The following is a 20,706-nucleotide window of genomic DNA, read 5'->3' on the forward strand; positions in this document are numbered from 1 at the left end:
GTGCGGGTGAGAGAGGGACAGGGAGATCTGGCTGCAGTTGAAACAGGCTTCAAAGGAATATTAATGTGATCCTGTGCAAGAGCTGAAGACAGGGGAAGAGAAGGGGGAAGAGGGAGGGTAGATGGGGAAGAGAGAGAGAGAGAAGGGAAGGGGAAAAAGGGGCGTGAGAATTTATGACATCGATATCTCCCATCCGTGTAGCTCCACCCATGCACCTTTCTCCAGGTGAATCTGCAGCTCAAGCCTTCACTGCCCGCCTGCATTCTACTCACACCTGATGCGGTGTAGTAGCCACCAGGGATTTAATCATCAGAGCAAACACATGCGGAGTTTTACTTCCAACTCTACAAGCACGACGATGATACCTGATCAGTGAGCAGCTGAGGAAGTGCAACTCTGTTCCCGGTGACAGTAAAGACGCAATGCAGTGACCTCTGTCCCACCCCAGAGGGTGCTATACCCCATGCTGCATACTGTACATACGGCAACCTAAAGGTCAATGCTTCTACATGGCTGGACATCCAGCAGGAGACAGACGGCTAAACCCCAGACAGACTTCTATTTGACGGCTATTTTGTGGTCAGGCTCATATCTTATGAGAAAAGTTTCAGTTCTGAGCAAATGCATTTAGTTTTTATATTGGACATCAATGATAACAAGTGCAACCAAATATTTCCCTTGAACTGTCCTCTTCTTTTCAATGTTATTTATATTGAGTCTAGGGATAAATGTTCAGTTTTTTACATTGTTTTTCTACATTTGTCTGGGTCATATTATATTAAGAAAGGAGAACCACTAAGTACTATTTACAAAGTTGAACCAATGTTATAGTGCATTGCTATTGAATTGTTTCAATGATTAAAAAATAAATAGTGAAAAACAAGTATTTTGAGTACTGATTTAACGTCCCTAAAAGTATTGCATGTATCCATAGAGGTATCTCCGTTATCCTGATCAATTTTCTATTTAATCTCTTTTTTTCTGGGGTGTCTGCCGGTATTGACTCTTATCATCTTATATTTGCCTGTGAATGTGTGTGAGTGCACAAGCTCGGATGTCCCCAGGCTAAAGTAGTGGGAGGGGAACAGGAGGCCTGTGCTTCAGAAGCATTACGCAGGGCAGCACCACTCACGCATGAGATCTAGATCACACCCTAACGCAAACACAGGCTCATGCACATTCTTAAAGGGTAAACTGCTAGTACACGGGAGAGCACAGGAGAGCACATCAAGAGTACAAAGAAAAGAGAACTGATCAGGAAGTGGAAAAAAATGTCATCATAGGACAAAAGTTTGATGCTATGTATCTTTGACCTTGGAATAATGGAGACAATGCCAATAAAACCTGTGGACGAATGCCCAGTACAGTATAGATATCTTGCCTACACATCAATCTAGAAAACCAGAGGCAATCATTGGCTGACTGAGGTGTGTGTGGCCATCAAACATCTGGGCTGAGACTCCCTTTCTGTGATGGATTGTACTTGGATGCAGAGTCTATTTTTAAAAAAAAGCAAATAAAAAGTTAAAGAATTAAATAAGAGCTAGTGCTTTTGAGATGTAATTGATAAGTCTTTTTTTCTTCTTTTGCTTTTCCTATTGACTGTTTGCTTTCTTGCAACTAATGTCTTCTCTACCGTGACCAGTCTTTAGTACTAAGACTACAACATGGACTACAAGAGAAAATGGAAACTTTTTAGTTTTTTAGAAAGCACCCTATCTCATTTCCAAGAGGCTTCCCTTCTAGACATTACATGACAGAGCTGTGTTAAGGATCCTGCAAGAAACCTTGCTGACTGTTCTTGTTCTTGTTCTTATATTTCAGAGGGTTAGAAACTTTCAGCTGGACTAAGACTGTGGGGTCGAAATAATATACATTGCTTATTTGTTAAGGAGTGACAAAAACTATGTCATTTACAAAAATGCTCATTTTTGTTTATGTTAATAATAAGTTATGCCTCAGTAAAAGGTGTCTTTTCATTGCCATCTGCTGTATTTTGTTACTTTAAAGTTGAGAGTGGTGACGATTATGGTAAACATCTGTGCGCACATTAATATAACTGAAAATAAAATCACATCAAAACTGCAAATCTTGATCTTCGATTTGAGCAAGTCCCACACACACACAAAACAAAACATGACAAGATTTGTCACATCAGTGAAGTTATTCCAGACAATCTAAGTACTGCTGCTGTGCAAAAAGTTATTTAACTGTAAAACTATGACTGCATGTTACAAATCACCTATCTGAGGTGGAGAAAAGTGCAGACTGCGACGTACCATTAGACCTTCTTCTCGAGTTATTGTGTTCACGAGATTTTCAGAAAACTTGACCTCTGACCTTGAGGTTGAGGTCACTGAGTTTCGAACTCGTCAGAGATGTGGTATCAGTTTGAACCTCCTACGTTGCCTCCTTCTTGAGTTACCGCATTCATAACATTAGGTGTCCACTCCGCCTGCCCGCCATTTGCCATTCTTGATGATGTCACAAGATGATGCAAAGGACTTATGTAAAAGCAAACATGCAAAACAACAGACAAAACATCTGAATTGTTGTTTTCAAGTTGTGAGTAGGATCTCCAAATATTGCACTGCATTAATTAGTTATAGTCTATTCTTTGATTAGTATAAACCTGAAGTGATAAGAGGCTGTAGCTCAGGTGATCGAGTGGATCATCTACCAATCAGAAGGTCGATGGACTGATCCCTGACTGAGTGAATGTTACTAAGCACTAACAAAGCATAGATAAAAGTTAAGAAGGGGAATGAGTAGTAAAAAAGTGCTTTATGTGTTAAATAGCACTATATAAGTATCAGTCCATAACAGACTTAGAATTAGTTTATTTTGGTTTATAACTCGGACTCAGCTGCAGCCTCAAAAATAAAATTATGCTATTAGTGATGGTGAAACACAATGAAGTCAGCAAACAGACCAGGTTAGGTGTCTCTGTGATATAGGTAACGCTAGCATGCAACTAGGCAGGAAGCGTCTGTAAAAGAGTAAGTTGCTTGACTAGCTAGCTGTCTGTGTGTCAGTCTGTTAGCCGCTAGCAGAGACTGCTGCTTCATAAACCGCTAGCCTGTTCCACTTAATCATTTCCAGGACATAAAACAGTCAACTCTCATCATCTCCCTGGGATTCCACACTAATGGGGTTTTGTCTTATAACAGGTCCTTGCACACCCATCACATAGCTTACACACACAGTGTGCCGGTGTATAGATGTGTTTAGATGCCTATTAAATGTTGCACTCTACTTTCAAGGTGTAAGAACACACCTATACACTGACACGCACAACCTTGGAGGCTCTTATATGGATCAGCAACTGGGCTCAGCTAGACTACAAATCAGTGCAGAGCAGAATGGATAAAGTTTGCTTCCAGTCCCATTGTGACACTTCAGCCATGAGTAAGACTATATACCCTGCTGCTTTGAAAGAAGGACACAGAAATCCAGCTGGCTATAAGTTGCTCATTACATCTGTACATGTGAAAAAAATCTGCAAATTCACCAGTGCTGGGATAGTAGGGTATCGTCTCATTTTCTCAGCAGCCCACTTGGCACCTCTATTGTTTCTTCTTCTTTATCTGCTAACAGCAGTGCAAGTGGCCCTCCAGCCCCGGAGAAGCTGTTCTGGGGGGTCAAACACTGGATTGGGCTGACATCTACCGGTGGGAGGGACAACACCTCTGCACACCAATAAGCCTCTACCAAAGTGATATCACTACCTCTTGTCATCTATTTTACTGGCTTGTTCTCCATCAAATGGAAACACTGGGCCCCAGGCCTTGGATTAAATGGGCTTAATGATGAATAGAGGTTTGGATCCGCCTCCAGATTGTAACGGGGTGGGGTAGACATCTGACTAGGGGGCTTTCAGTACTACAACCCCTTTCTTAGCCAGGAGAGGAGTGGAGTAATGGTGCACAAATACCAGCATCTTCATTCCATGGCAGGGTAAATTTCCAAATTAATAAAAGCTTCACGGTGCTGGGTAAAATATAGTAACAGCAATAACGGCAGATAACCTAATCTAATATAAGACCACTGTATCTTAGCAACCTTGTTAATTCTGTGAGGAGCAGTGGGGTAAGCAGCAGAAGCACAGCATCCATCATCAAAGACACACCCAGCAGTAACACACACACGCACACACACCAATTACTCAAACTCCCAAATCCACGACATCATGCAGATGCACATGCTATCTTGCCATTACCTGCTATCTCAATCACACGTGCTAAAGATCAAGGCATACACATGTGCAAGAGTATGCGTATAGTCACATGTACACGGAACCTCAGGCTTACTGTAAGCAGTCGGGAGAATGGAGGGGGTGTGGAGCGGAACAATGGGATCCTAATCGTCGGGCTGCATTTCAAAGCCTCTCCCCTCTACAACACTCTTTCTAGATAAGATTTGAAAATGCTATTTATATCCATGGGGAAAGGAGCCAACCAGCAGCTTGATTTTCATTTATTTGAAGTCAGATCTAAATTGGGGTGGAGTTACATAATGCAACTAGTGCGACACTCCACCTGCTACTACTGAGCCAGCCGCTGAAGAAAACTACAGAGGGAAACAACTCAAAAAGGCACTGGGCCCACGCTAGTACTGTGGCTAATAATTAATCCATTGGCTTAATAACCACTGCTTACTATAACCAAAGGAGCCTGGCTCATCCGTGTGGGCAGAGCAATGGGCCGATTTGCATCTCGAATCCAAACCTACTACAAAGTGGCCCGGCCAAAATCCGGCAGCCGTGTCGCGCCAAGGACAAAACAACACAGCACAGCATGGCCCAGTCCCCCCTACGCACCAGATGTGCAGAGAAAGAAGGACGGAGAGAGGAAGACAGTTCTGTTCTTCACAGCTGTGTCCCAGGCATGCAGGGAGGGACCATTCCCAGCCCGGCTCATGCAACTCTCCCCCTGCCTGCCTCCCTGGAGATGAGGCAGCTCCATCCCAGCCTGAGTAAAAAAAAAAAAAAGGAGGAGGAGAGGTGGTAGGATGGACATGTGGAGTTGAGGGAGGGTAAATTGGAGCCCAACCCTGAGAGGATTAACAGAGCAATTCACACTGGATAAAAAAGAAGGTGAACACAGAAAAGAAGACAGATGGGAGCAGCAGTGGGAGTACTCTGAAAACAAAGAGGGAGGACAGAAAAAGGAAGAAGGAGGAAAGGGAGTTGTACGGTAAAAGGGGAAGAAGGGGAAAAGACTGGTAATGGGAGTGTGTGAGAAGAGAGATGCAGAGGAATAAATAAAACACATGCAGATGAATAGGACATATAAAGGTACAAGAAAAGAAGAAGGAAAATGGAGGAAGAGAACTCCGAGTGCTCCCAGACTACGTGCTACGCCTGACTATCTATAGTTTCAGTCTCTATGTTCTCTTTAACCTCACAATTTATTCCGTTCGTCTGCCTAAATAGGCAAAGACTGTGGGGAATATTCGTAACTTGAAAGCCAAGAGTCAGAGTCAGTATATAATTGTTCTTTGAACATGACAGAATGACATTTGATCACGAGACTCAACATCAACACTTAAATCTTTTTTCTAATTTTTCCTTATCAAATTGTCAAAAAGATTTGGGGGAGTGTTTAAAAAAAACCCTGGCATCTGCCTAATCAAGGAAAAGAAAACTACTGCATTGGCTCCATTTTTCCTGTGCTCAGGAATTGTTTATTGATAGCTTTTTCATGAACAGCTTAAGCTGGAAGGATGAGGTAATAACTGTTGGGTGGGTTCTTTGTTTAGTGTTATGGACAGCATGTAGATTTCCAAGTGTTTTGCATATTTGTCACACCTACATGTTTCAGATCATCAAACTAATTTTAACATTGGACAAAGATAACCCGCGTAAATATAAAATGCAGTTTTTAAATGGTGATTTCATTCATCAAGGAAGAAAGGTTATCAAGACCAACCTAAATCATAATTTAAATGTGATTAACCACACTTTTTGAAAAGCTGAGTTACGTTTCACTAAACACACTCTTGACCTGATTATTGGCAGACCTGTTGAATCAAGAAACCACTTATGTAAAACCTATCTGAAGTGAAGCAGGCTAAAAGATCTCAAAAAGCAACACATCATGCCACGATCTAATGAAACACCTGAGAAACATAGTCACTGACATCTATTGCTCTGGAAAGGGTTACAAAGACATTTCTAAGGCTTTGGGACTTCAATGAACCACGGTGAGAGCCATTATACACAAATGGAGAAAATTTGGAACAGTGGCGAACCGTCCCAGGAGTGAACGGCCGACCAAAATTACTCGAAGAAGAAGACAACGACTACTCATCCAGAAGTCACAAAAGAACCCAGAACAATATTAAAGAACCGCACATGTCTCATTTAAGGTCAGAGTTCATGATTCAACAATAAGAAAATGACTAAATGGCATCCATGTTAGAGTTCAAAGAGAAAACCACTGCTGACCAAAAAGAACACAAAGTTTTGTCTCACATTTGCCAAAAAACATCTTGATGATCCCCAAGACATCTGGGAAAATAATCTGTGGATTGACGAAAAGAAAAGCGAAACTTTTTGGAAAGTATAAGTATCCACTGCGTCTGCCGGTAAAACTAACACAGCATTTCGGAGAAGGAACACCATAGAAACAGTAAAATATGGTAGGGGTAGCGTGAGGTCTGGGATTATTTTTTCTACCTCAGAACCTGGAAGATTTGCTGTGATAAAAGGAACCAACCGGTTGTATACCAAAACAATCCAGAAGGAGGATGTCCGGTCATCTGTTTGTGACTTCAAGCTGAAGTGCACTTGGGTTGTGCAGCAGGACAATGATTCAAAGCATACCAGCTAGTCTACCTCTGAATGGCTCAAGAAAAACAAAATGAAGACTTTGGAGTGACCTAGTCAAAGTCCTGGCCTGTATCTGATTGAGATGCTGGATGACTTTTTTTAAAAAAAGGTGAGTAGTTTATGGTCGAAGTAAATGTTCTTTGTAGACAAGTTTTCAGGTCCATGGTTTTTTAGTTTGGGTGTTAGTGAACGGTGAGCTCTCTATTTGTGAATTGTATCAGCTCCTTTGCAAACTCCTTAACATCTTTTTCCTCACTCCCCTCAGGCACACAATATATTCTCAAATTATTGCCTCTCAGTCTATTCTGCAGGTCTTCACATGTAGCTGTTAGGTTCATATCTAGGCGCAGCAGATATCTTATTGCTCTCTCTTTTCCCATTCTCTTCTGCGGCATATGATATTCCACCTCTGTAGTTCTTTTTCTATTTTTACATTTCAGCTTTTAGATTCGCCATAAATGCTTCTGGCTTTGTAAGCCATAGTCTGGTCTGGTTGTGTTAGTGTTGTTTTAGTATACTTGATTATGTGTGTTAGCACTTGCCGTGTCATTGCCAGGTTGATTTGGTTTCATTCCTTTACTTCATGTTTAAGTGTTTACTTGAGCCTCTGCCTCTAGAGGCTGGTGCCATTGTAAAAATGCTTTATATAGCTGAGATTTCAGAGATTTGTTAGGATATTAAATATTCAAATGGACCAAGCTCTGCTTTTAAAGCCGGATTTACTAAACGGGGCAAAACAAGACTTGTGAGGGCAATCCCCAAATGGGTTAGTTTTGCGGTGATCTACAAAGGTTTTGCTGTTTTATGCATATGCATATTTTATATTTTATGCATATTTTATGCCCAATCTGCCAGCTGCAGGTAATTACTAACAGGACAGACTTGTTCACTGTAATCAGAAAAGCATTTAAATATAGGTCACACGTACACGTTAAAAGTAGGTCTATGTGGCAGTCTGCCTGACAGAGTCATTATAATGGAAACAAGCTTCATTAATTGACAGGTTCCAATGTAGAACTGTAAACTGCAACAATATTTTGACACAGCGTTATGCAGCATTCATGTATTAAGACAACTTACAACACTTGAAGGGATAAAATGAACCAGAAATGTTTGATTGACAAACGTTTATTTCTATACTTTGCAACTGGTGGACAGTACCAGCACAATTTATCTATGCTATCTATCAATGTTAATTAAAAAGATAAACAAATAAATAAACAGATTAACAGATTTCATGGTGAGTCTTGTGCATGTTTGTCCATCTGTGATCTATCCCTCACCTGCTGTCAAAGTGCATGCAGCTGAATTTGTGTAGATCTACGACTAAAAGCAGCCATATTCGATCATAGCTACGAAATCATAGTGAAAACTGTTTGCACTGTCTGTGGTTCAGTTTACGTTTACAAGTTGAATTAATATTTCACTGTTTAAGTGTAATAAAACTTTATTAAGGGAAAAATGTGTTTAGTTTATTAACGGACCAAAAACAAAAAGCACCTTCAAACTATCAAACCATCCAAAACATCAAAATGAAAAAATAAACCGCTTTTTAAGACTTCCTGTGCCTGATATCAAACCGGGGCCTGAGTATATTCAGGATAGGGTCCAAAGACAACATCGTCCTCGCTCTGTTCTCTCTGTTTTTCAGGCATTTAGCTTTGAACCTCATGAAATTCCTGCCACAGTATTCTGAAAAGGACCCAACACCAAAAATGAAAGAGTTGGAAGGATTTTGTTGTTGCTGGTATAAGCTGACTCCCTTTGGGTGAAGGTTCAAGGTCACCTCTGAATTCACTAAACAAATTTTGAATTAGGTGGCTATATAATCTATACTGTTTTTTTTAATCCAAGAGGCTTAGTTGCAAAAACGCAACATCCCGGCCTCTTACACACAATCTTCTCGGTGTCTTTGTAGATACTGACAGCACTTTGGTTTACGCCCAAAAACCTTAGTAAATCTGGCTCCTACCTTTATCAATGCGTTTTTAGTAGTTTCAGTGTTAGAGGGCAAATGTCAGAGGCAAGATTTAGGAAGATTTAGGAAAATCAGCACTGGTATTACAATAAAACACAGAATTTGTTGAAATAAAATTGACTCTCATCCAGTCTTAAAAATTACCGCCTTCAAAGGCTCATCAGGCAAGTTTTCTAATAAAAAGTTACCATACTAATAAATACTAAAACTAAGGATATTTCCTCTCTCCTTTTGATTTGATTTTAGTTATTTTTTTAAAGTTCACAAAATCATTTCAGTTACTTTTACTGTTTGTGAAAAGTTTTCATTTGTATTTTAGTAAACTATAATTTTTTTCACATCTAGTTTTAGTGATTAGTTAGTTACCTACGCTAACTTCTGTGGCGCACTGATTTGAACTGATGACTCTGGGGAAGAGCAGCCAATTTGAGGAACGGAACCAAAAACAGTGAAACCTTTGAGAGTGCACTGCAAAAGGAAACCTAGATTCTTTCCAGCATAAGAAGCCTATGTGAAAATGACTGAGCTTCTCACTTTATTTAATACCAGAGCAAACATCTTAATGGGTTTATGGTGTCAATTGCTAGCTTGAAGTCTTCTTTAATGCATTGTGATGTTCATTATGCACATTTTGGTCCCATTTAGAGAAAAACAGGTGATTAAAAAGGAGAGTATGCATTAGAGTGTGGCAACATTGTCATTTACAGTGTTCCCTGCTTCTTATCCATATTCATACTTTGCTTGTGTGCATTCATCTCCAAATGCCCAAATAAACACTTCAATTGATACAAAACCCATCCAAAAACAGTGTCCACGTTAATGCAGTTTATGGTTACTCTACAACACTACCTACAATCAATACCGAATGACAAAAGTACCAGCATTCAAAGCAGGTGGTGTGAGGCAGTGCATTGCAAACTACCCACCATCAGAGTTGCCACAGTCATCCAAATGTTAGTCCCACCACAGGTGAGCTCCTTGCAGTCACTCTGCATCACACTTACCTGAACTTCTCTTTATGATCCAAATATTACTAAAAACCTGCAGCCACCTGCAGCCTGCAGTTCTCCACAAAGGCCTCAGGTACTAATGTTTTATTAACATAGCCATAAATATTGAAAAGACACTTACTAATGAAGCTGCGTAGAAAAGTTCCAGAGACAATTTACAGAAGCAAGGAGTATGGGGGCCTTGATTATGTCACCCTTCTTTCTCTTTCGTTGTCCTTCACCTTATTTCCCACACCATGGCTGGAATGCCCCTGCAGCTCACCCCCCCCCCCCCCACACACACACACTTACCCCTCAGCAGCCTCCATCTTCTTCCCCCATCTATGTTTTGTTCAATGAAATCAATGGATTGGAGGGGCTTGACAATCTGCCACACCCCTTGCAAATATTAATCATAAACCACAGGCTCTGAGTATAATGAGGCTTGTTTCTAATGACAACAGGCGTGATGAATGTGTCTGTGGCTTGGCGTTGCATTACAATATAGCCAGTCAGGAGTGCGTGCGCGTGTGTGCATGTAGTAAGAAGGTTGGGCGAGAGTGTGGCTGTTGGGGGATGAGGTATCACAGCTTTTCCCCCATGAAGCATGACATTTCGATGGCAGAGGGCCCACGGCAAGCCAGCTCTCAGTGGCATTTCCAACAGCTGTTTATGCACACATACACACAAGCTAAATGTTCACTGGGCATTTTATAAACACGAGTACTAGTATGTAGAAGACACGAGAGCAAGCATTCACACATTCATTTTACTATAGGCCTATTACTATATGCCATTTGAAGTATAGGTGTGGGCAAAAAAGAAATCAGTAATTTTCACATTGAATGTACACAAGTCACAGGGGTTCAAGCAGGGAAACACACTATCTATAGTAGCTGACAAGAAATTAAAAAATAAAGTATGTATACAGTGAATTCTATTTTGCCACCAATGCTATTTCGCAATGTGGGTAATTTGGGTTTTTGTCTACCTAGTATGACACACGCCCACATCCACTAAATGTAATTTTCTCAGTCTCTCACTGCAGAAGAACGTTTTTGAGGTTCTGATTCCAAATTTTTTTAACTTCCTTGTGAAAAATGATTAGATTTAGTTTTTAATGTTCGCAAGTAAGAAAGGCTGGCTCCAGTTTTTTTTTTCTTACAATTTTCAGCTTAACAGCATTAAAAAGCAAGTTTACAGCTTGGTACACACATGGTTGTTTTCTATGGATGAGTTTTCCCTTCATGTCATCTACACCATGGGTGATTTTTTGTTTTTCATAATGCATCCATTTGGATACTGTAAAGTTAGCGGACATAGCTTGCTCCATTGCTCCAAAAGCTGCCAAACAGAACAAATAATATGACTTGCTGTGCAATACAGGCTGTCGAAAAAAAAGGCTGCGCTACAGTTTTGGTGAATGACACTATTAGTTTTTTATTAGTTTGTTAGTTACTACACTAACAGGCAGATGTGTGTGTTGGTGTGTTTAACTCATACACTGGAAGGTGTTTACTAACCAAGCTTACTTCCACAACCAGGCGACGCAGCATTGCATCCTCTGCAGAGATGGGCAGTAACGCTTTACAAGTAACGCGTTACTGTAATCCGATTACTTTTTTAAAGTAATGAGTAAAGTAAGGGATTACTATTGCAAAAAAGGTAATTAGATTACTGTTACTTTCCCGTAAGCACGCTGCGTTACTGCATTACTAAAACTGTGATTCTTTGTGAGTGTCTCATGACAATGATGTAAGTGAGTGCAACCTTTGTGGCAACAGCTGTGTGCAGATCAACAATGGATAATATAACGAGTGCAGCAGAGAGTATGACGTGCAGCGTTTAAAGCGTGGAAGTACTGACCTTACTTTGAGTTTGTTTCCGTAAAAAGTGACAAAAGCATTAGCCTCCGCTGTTCACTGCGTGGGAAGAAAACTTATTTTTACAGCGAAAAAACCCCTAAACTTCCGAGCAAGCACTGACAGTACACTGCCACTGGAATGTCAAACTCCCAAATCCTTCCACTGACCGCTACGACACACCTGCACCAGGGTAATCCTCCGCCTGCCCCACTCCTGCTATACAGGTGAAAATAGAGCAACAGGACCGCTGAGTCTTTGATTTTATTTATTTTCTGCTGTGTTTTACGTGCATTTATTTGAAAGAGTGAGTGTAAACACAAAAAACTATTTTATTTTATGTGCTGGAATGTGCAGAAAATAGGTTTAAATGTTAAACAAATTTCTTCCAGTCAGAGAATGTTGCATATAGTTTAATGTTTGCTTCATGCGTAAAGTTAAAAGATTACAACTAATAAAACTAGTTTCAAAAAGAGGCTTTTTCATTTGATTACATTTTATATGATGGGTTATGCAAAAAAAATAGAATTGGGCTGAAAGATCTATCGCTTTATTACGGTTGTTATATTCATCTTTTATATACAGTTTACAGATGTAACTTAATTTATAAATAAGCTCAGTGCTGAAAAACTCTTACCTTTTTATTTCCTAATAATGTGTAATACCACTTTGTGGCTACCACTTGGGATAGCAATAAACAGCATGACCTGTTGACTAAATTTATTTGACATTGGGGAGACCCCAATATTAATATTGATGTGATATGCATAACAGTTTAATTTAAGAGACTTCACCTGCATTTGATGTGCAGGAGCATATCCAAAGGAATAGTCACATCTCAGATGGTAGGCTATTGTGAAAATAACATTTATTATCCAGGTTTTGCTCAGAATTAACAAAATTATGTGCCGATTTCAAATTTAAACTGGCTATCAGCACAAAAGTCCTTGTGTGCTACCAAAAAACTTTAAATATAGGAAAATTAGATCAAAAGTATTTTCTGTTGTGTGTGTGTGTGTGTGTGTGTGTGTGTGTGTGTGTGTGTGTGTGTGTGTGTGTGTGTGTGTGTGCAATTTCTGTGAACCAACTCGCTGGCTGATTTACAGAATTCAGAAAACAACATATTTAAAAGATAATGGATATTGTCATTTTGAGGATTACAAAATGCAAACAAATACCGAGCTGTGTGCGTTATATCTATGACTGCTCCATTAATCGGCCAGGTACCGTTCTCTTGTTAGAAGCCAAAATGAGTTTGAGAGCAGCTCTATTGATTTCAATAGAAGTGCTTACACTGGCATCGGTATAGCTGTACATTTTTGATATCTCCTTTAGAAGCCACCCCTCTGCCTCCAATTCCCTTCTCTCTATCTCTTTCTCTCTCCTCCACTTTCTTCCACCCCCACCTCCTCCTTTATCCTTCCAAGATGCTCATGCAAGGCTGCAGCAGTACAACCACAGATTTACGCATCCCAGTTTGAACATGGAACAACAACATGGAAAAAAACCCCACTCACCTCACTTATTAAACGTCAATTAAAATGAGTAAAGATCGAAGGGTGGAGAGCGGTTAGCCTCTGAAATGTATAGCTATTGGCTAAGATAAGCAATGGGGCTCTTAATCTGTTGGCGTTCAGGGTTTGTAGTGGTACATATGTGCTGAGGCCTAATAAGATCAGGTATCGATTGGTCTTCATAGAGGAGGAAGCTCAATGCTCTCCCTGCTCCTCTGCGATATGTCTCACTAATATGAAGGAAGGTAGAGAAGCTCAAAGGCAGAGGGTGGAACAGACCAACGGTTATGGTGACTGCAATAAGGGTTACAGGTCAAGGTTATACTGACAGAAAGCCACTGAGAATCAATGTCTCATTTCTGATCAGAGCAAATGGTCACATTCATGCTGAGAGGGGAATCATTTGATTGGCAGGACAAATGCACAACCACAACTCCAATCCTGATTGGGACAAACAAGTCCCAAGAGGTGCAGCTGTCAAGACGATTTCTGGGGCAAAAGAGTCGTCCATATTGTAAGTGACACATTGTTCACTAAGTGGAAAGTTAATCTAAACTGCATCTCCACAGGGTTCCCATGTGGCAAAGATGGCAGCTTCATCATCGCCTGGTCTACCAGCTGCCCTCCCCATGACCAGTCTCCGCTCTCTGTCCACAAATCCCATTTCATGCCAGCCTTGCTTCTAAAAAGGCAAAACAAAAGCCTGATCAGCACAGCTGCGGCTTTAGGACATTGTGCCAACAATCATCGTGAAATCGGTGGAACAGAGCAAAGTAAAACTCTGCAGCGACCAAAAGTACTGAGTGCTGCATTCTGCAGCATTAAACAATATGGACTTCTTAGGTGTGGAAACTTGTGGCTACTACTTCCTAAAAGTAAACAATGACACCTGCATTATTTAGCTTGTAGGTGTTGAAAGAAAGTGAAAAGAAGCATGAATCAGAAACTGATGCTGTTCTAATGCACCCATCCACTGACAGATCCATGCATCAACCTTCTACGTATTATTCAGTTCAGTGTTGTGGAGTAGCACTGTAAGCAAAGGCATCCAGTGTTTCCCAGAGTCTCCTCGTGGTTGGACATGCCAAACACTGGAAGCACCTCAACAAGCCCAAATTACACTTTCCACATCCACATAGGCCTGAAGAGGAACAAGCAAAGTGTTTTGCAAATCCCTCAAGTGCGTAAACGATTAGTCGAATAAGCAATTCAATTGAACGGAAATTAATCAGCAACTAAATTTGCTAAGCTTTTGCTGGCTCCAGCTTCTCAATTCTAAATTGTGGCTTTCATTCTGTGACTTATTTACATAAAAATGAATATCTCTGGGCTATGGACTGTTGGTTGAATAAAACAAACTGAAAACTGTTATGGGATTTTTGCTGTTATGTGATCTTTTAAAGACCAAACAGTGCATTGATTAAATGTAGACATTATCAGCTGAGTATGGCTAAGGGTCATTAGTTGCAGGCCTACATCTATCAGTGCATTAAATCGGACTACATGCAGTATAAGCGCTCAAAAATGCAGTGCAGCATTGCTACAAAGAATTAAAGATCTTTCACAGGATATGCAAAAAGTGATATATTCAGAAATGGCGTCATTGTTGAGAAAATGTACCTAAAGTTGCAAACTCACAGTGGAAATAAAGTCCTGTGGATGAAAGTTACAATGAACACATTCCACACGTTGCCAGTGCTTGTTGATGTGTTTGTTAATGTGTGAGTGGGTGGTAATACATGGGTGTATCAGTATGAATGTGTGCAAATGATTTGACTCCCCTTATTTCCCAGGATGCAGAGTTTTACATGCACACACACACACACACACACACACAAACACACACACACACACACACACACACACACACACACACACAGACAGAGGAGTGCCCCGGGCCCAGCTGTACTAATGAAGAAGCCTGTAAGCAGCTACCTTCATTACATTCAATCCTCTGGACAGTGTCAGCAATTACATTGCAGCTTCCCACTGTCAGAGCTCACACATGTATGTACACACACACACACACACACACACACACACACACACACACACACACACACACACACACACACACACTACAGCTGGATACTTCTTCTCCAGACTGATTGAGGTTGATGCAGGGAGGAGTTCCTGTTCCTCTTCTTCTTTAGTAGTGGGTGTTTGGCTCAGGCTTGGCTCTTTAAAACCCAAACCTCTCAATGCAAACTTAGATCTACCACCACATCAGCATACCCCCTGTGACGACTCACTCTACCAGCCTCTCTGTATGGTGGAGCAGAAGGGAAGCCTGGAGGCAAAGGGGGAAGCGTCCTAATAGAGTGCTCCACTTGCCATATTTTACACATCTCATCACTTATCCCACTGAGACACATACATCTACATGTCACTGTGGGGGCAACTGAAGAGGGAAGATCCTTAAGGATCAGAGAGTTTTGGGGACTGGTCTGATTGTGTGTATAATTCTGTGTTTAAATAAAATCCATTCCTCCATCTATTTGTGTGTGGGGGATGGAGCCTATCAAATCAATCAATCCCACTCTTGCTGATGAATATATCCATATGAATGTGATGATATGTAAATAAATGACGGTAGATGGTAATCACCCATTCATCGTTCTACCCCCTGGATTTGCAGCTACTGAATTTTTTCAATGCTGCTTAATTACCTTATTACATTCCTAGTATTATTAGTCCTTTTGGTGCCCACAGGCACTGGCCACAAACAACAATATCCTCAGTTTATATCCACAGGATGACCTTTTTTCCAGGCTGTTAACAAACCTCTTCATAAAGGTCATACATTATAATTGATTTAAAAATACTATTTTGCAAATAATCATAAAGTCCACCACTTTGACAAAAAGACTAAGGTAATCTCTTCGCAACTAACTGTAAAAAAATATTCAGTTAACTTTGATATATGACAAAGAACAGCATTAAATCTTCATACTCAAGGAGCAGGATCCAATAAGTGCTGCTTCACTTGCTGTTAGTGGTATAATTGTTATGAATGGTGCATTTGGGGTACCTCCATGTTGTTGTTTTGGAGCCACAGGTGACAATTGACAATACCAGAAGGTGGAGTGCCAAGTTATCAGCTATATAGTATAATATGAGCTGCATCCATAAACTGTATGGGTGCACTGCACAGACACATAGGCCTGCTAATTAGTGCTAAGAAGAATTGAAATTAGCTGGGATAGCTGAAAGCTATGACGGAAAAGGCTATCATCCATCCATTTTCTTCCTCTTATCCAGTTCATGGATCAGTTCATGTTGGGGCTTGAGCCAATCACAGCTGTCACAGAGCAAGAGACAGGGTACAGCCCGGACAGGCTGCTACTCTGATACAAGGCTAGATTGCAAGATACACAACGATTCAGTTCTAAGGACTAGTTAACCCAAAATGCACATCTTTACATGCATTTTGAATGGGAGGAAGCCAAGGTCCCTGAAGGTAACTTACACAGGCACATGGAGAACATATTAATTTCAAACAGAAAGGCCCCATCCAGCGAGTTGATTTGAACCTTCTTGCTGTCAGGCAACCCACTACACCACTGCATGTTTAGCAAATTATATGTGGACATGGGTCTCAGAAAATCTATACTTGATTCAGGTGTTTTAGTCAATTACAGACCCATTTCCAACCTTCTCAAAAAAATTGTTGAAAATCAAATATGTGATCCTTAGCAGAGGAATAGTTTAACAATAACAAGAAATCCAGCCAGGATTTACAGCACAGAAAATAAGTTACACTAGTGACTTACTAGTTTACTAGCTTGACTTTTAGACTGACTGGTTAGTCATGGAGTCTCCCAAGGCTCTGTTCTAGGTCCCATACTTCACATTACACCTGGTTGTTTCGAGCCATATTTTTTAAAAACACTGCATACATTTCCATTTGAATGCAGATGCCACTCAGTGATATTTATCTGTGAAATGAGGTTACACAAATCCTTTAAATAAACTATCACCATGTCTTAAAGAACTATAAGGGCTAGATGGCATGTAATTCTCTACTGTGATATGCATACAAAATTATTGCATTTGCACATATAATTCTCAAAATCAAGTTTGTCTTGCCAGATAGTTACTCTAGAAGACATTTTCTGGCCTCCAGTGTTATTTAACACATTAAATTGACCCCCTATGTTTTGGTTTCATTTATCCTCTCTGCAGCTAAAGTACATATAGATTAAACTTAAACAAAAGAAGCTTGTGTATTTTTTTTTAAATGTCCCCAAATGGCTGAAGACTGCTGCAACATGTAGATGTGCTTATGCAAATCTCAGTAGCAACAGTGCAGCACCACACTGAAATTACTGAATGTCTGTTTTTCTATTGCATTAGGCAGAATTTCAAGGTAAGCCACAAGTATTGATGATTATTTATCTCTCTAAATCTGCTTCCAATGTAAGAAAAGACAAAACAAGTAAAAATAGGAGGGCTAATGTAACAAAACTGAAGAAACTGAGTGAGAAACTCCCTGACTCACATCTTTAAATGTCCAGTGTCACGTGCCAAAACTGAAAAATCACCAGTCATACCTGTTGTAAGACCATAAATGATGCAAAAGGGCAACAAAGCCGTCAAGCCTTGTCAATCAAATTGGCTTTTGTGTTCATGTGCTGAGCTTTTATGGCTATGATGTGTGTGAGTGTGAGGGCGCGTGGGTGTCTATTAACATTTGATTCCTAGGTGCCATGATCTGAAAGGATTTTGTGGTAGAAACGGAAAAGGCATGACACTGAATAATGGAGGAGGAGAATAGGAGAACACCTTGACCACACACACACACTGGGACGAGGCCGGCCATCAAACACACCTTGTTAGGGGAAGCTGGCCTCCTCCATTATTCACAAGCACATGCTCCCCTCATACTGCTTTGCCGGGGAAGATGGAGTGAGCCGAATGTAGACAGACAGCAAAGGAAAAAAAATGATAAAGGTGGACATAGAAAGAGAGGTGAGGAGACAGGGACAAATATAGTAGGTGAGAAAAAGGGGGAACGGTCTGGGATAAAATGTGTTATAAGAGTTGAAAACGGAGGGTGAATGTGTTATATTTATCTCTGAAATCCTCAGACTTTCTCCAAACTCAATGTCAGTCATCATTGATTCAGAATCGATTTGTGAAACTGACGCAAACATACATGTGCAAGCAAGACAGTGACTTAAATTATCGCAGTCAATTATGAATGCAATTGCAGTATTGTCTCCATAGCGACACCAAACACTGCAGGGGAAAACCTTCATAATGGGGACCACCAAACATGATGGTTAGTGAGAATACATTTTCAAAAGAAGAAAAAGAAACAAAACAATAACAACAAACCCCCCCCCCCCCTCCCCTAGTGTGGCACCTTTGCATTTGTTGTTTCTAAAATAGAAGCAATTCAGATGACGGAGGTTCCCAGAAGCATGTGTCACACACATCAATCAGCACGTCTCACCTCGACATGGCTGGTCTCGTGGCCTCGGGAAGGACGGAGTAATGGTGGGAGGGAAGAGGTCTGAAGAAGTGACGAGCCAATGGATAAGCTGGCAGTAAGTCAAGAAGCAGTGGAAGGGCCATTGCCAAGGGTGACAGCCAGAAGTCACACAGCACCACAGCACTTCCCAGAGGTCCTTTTCCTCCTTCTTGACTCTTGTTTTTGTTCTTATGAATGGCTGATGTTGCATGCTGCTGACTGATGCTTTCTAACCTCAAGTTTATTCTTTTATTTGCATGTCTGAATGAACATTAAAGGGTTTGTGGTTTTCAATCGTGCACACCTTTTGGGAGAAAAATATTACCGTTTTGAAAAATTATTTATTCACTTGTCATAACTTCACTTTGACTTACTCTGTTTTGCCTCCTGTGTTTCATTCCTCATCCCTCTTCAAACTGCACCCCACTCTCCTGCTCTGTTTGGCAAACAATAACAAAATGTCGAAATACTGGAAACCTGAGTGATGTTGACATAAATGAAGTTCCCCGTCTCTTCTTGCAGGGAAGCAAATTTAATAGCTGCTGCACTACATAGAAGATCTGAGAAGCCCCCCTCTCAGCGCATTACTCCTGTCACTGATGGTGGTCTGGGGGTGGGTGGGGGGTGGGGGGGTGGGGGGGGCATTTTGTTACATGGCTCATGCAGCATGTCTTGCATTTTGCCATTAAAGTTATTTAGCTGATAAGTATATTGGAAAATTTTAGAAATGAAATATTTGCATGAAAAGGGGAACAACTGATGCTCGGAGTATTATGAAAGTAGGGGCACACATTTGAAGACCTACTGTATTATGCTTTTCCTTTTGTTCTGTTATATATACATATTTTACAAATGTGGGTGATCATATTGATTAAGGCCAAAGTTTCAAATAATGAGGTTAAACAATACACCAACAGGGCATAACATTATGACCACATGCCTAATATTGTGTTCCCCTCCCCCTTTTACCGCCAAAACAGCATTGACCCATTGAGCCATGGACTCCACTAGACCCCTGAAGGTGTGCTGTGGTATCAGTCACCAAGATGTTAGCAACGGATCTTTAAGTCCTCTAAGATGTGAAGTGGGACCTTTATGGCTAGGACTTGTTTGTCCAGCACGTCCCACAGATGCTTGATTGGATTGCGAGCGAGGAAATTTGGAGGCCAAATCAATACCTCAAACTCATTGTTGTGCTGCTGAAACTATTCTTGAACCAATTTTTACTTTGTAGCAGGCCGCATTATCCTGCTGAAAAAGGCCACAGCCGTCACATATTACCGTCTGCAGCAATTCTTAGGTAGGTGGTACATATGAAGGCGCGTGGTTATAGCTCAGTAAGTAGAGCAGGTCATCTGCTAATTGGAAGGTTGGTGGTTCAATCCTCAGCTGCTACAGTTTGCCTGACCTAAGAGTATCTCCTAGAAGTCTTTCACTCCTTTTATTGTTGCTGCACAACGGAAGTGGCTAACACTTATGCAGTAGCTGTGAGATTCGTCTACACTTCCCCTGTTTTGCGTACACTGCAGGTATTGCCAATTTGGGAAAATAATTGCGAGAGGAGATAACATATCTTCATTTTCCTGAAGCCTTCATTACTTGCTGTGTTAAGTAGACACATATCTTTGGCCAAACGGAATGTGATCACATTTCAGTAATTCCAGTGCATCTTTATGAGATTGACAGATACGCAAACATACTGTGCAGGCTCGCTTTCATGGATGTCTGACTTGGACAAAATGCTTTCCTGGGTCTTCATATATTCATTATACTAGAGTTCAGGGAGTTGCAGTGTACACATAACTCTACAGCACTCGGCCCATGATTTGCTCTTGGTTAACATCAATTGTCTTAAATCAAAAGTATTTCCAAAAAGTGGATGATGATCAGCTTCTAGGGACAAGTCTTTGCACTCTGCTTTGCTAGACATTTAATTTTTGTTTCCACAGTCTGTTATCTGTTGTATAGCTTACTCTTAATGTAGTCTTACTCATCCAGACTAGGAAACACTTTTGCTTTGCATTTTACGGTTGGCGCATGCATTTTCCTATACGT

The 20,706-nt window shown here is 40.7% G+C and overlaps 1 protein-coding gene across 12 annotated transcripts in view; it reads right to left on the bottom strand.

Annotated features, from left to right (window-relative positions):
- Positions 1-20,706, bottom strand: part of gphnb (gephyrin b) — a 109,794-nt gene that overhangs the window by 78,061 nt on the left and 11,027 nt on the right. For 3 of the 12 annotated variants that reach the window (XM_085132066.1, XM_085132067.1, XM_085132065.1), the window contains exon 1: positions 4,820-12,691. The exons of 3 other annotated variants lie outside the window; for them this stretch is intronic. In XM_085132066.1, coding sequence (XP_084988192.1) covers positions 4,820-5,273 — 454 coding nt within the window. In that variant the 5' untranslated portion in view covers positions 5,274-12,691. Of the gene's footprint in view, positions 1-4,819; positions 13,000-20,706 lie in introns of those variants that run through there. 6 more of the 12 variants (XM_085132069.1, XM_085132068.1, XM_085132064.1 and 3 more) reach the window with 5 other exon arrangements.

The sequence above is a fragment of the Neolamprologus multifasciatus genome, chromosome 15 (assembly GCF_963576455.1).
Source record: "Neolamprologus multifasciatus chromosome 15, fNeoMul1.2, whole genome shotgun sequence".
In the NCBI taxonomy this organism is placed as follows: Eukaryota; Metazoa; Chordata; class Actinopteri; order Cichliformes; family Cichlidae; genus Neolamprologus; species Neolamprologus multifasciatus.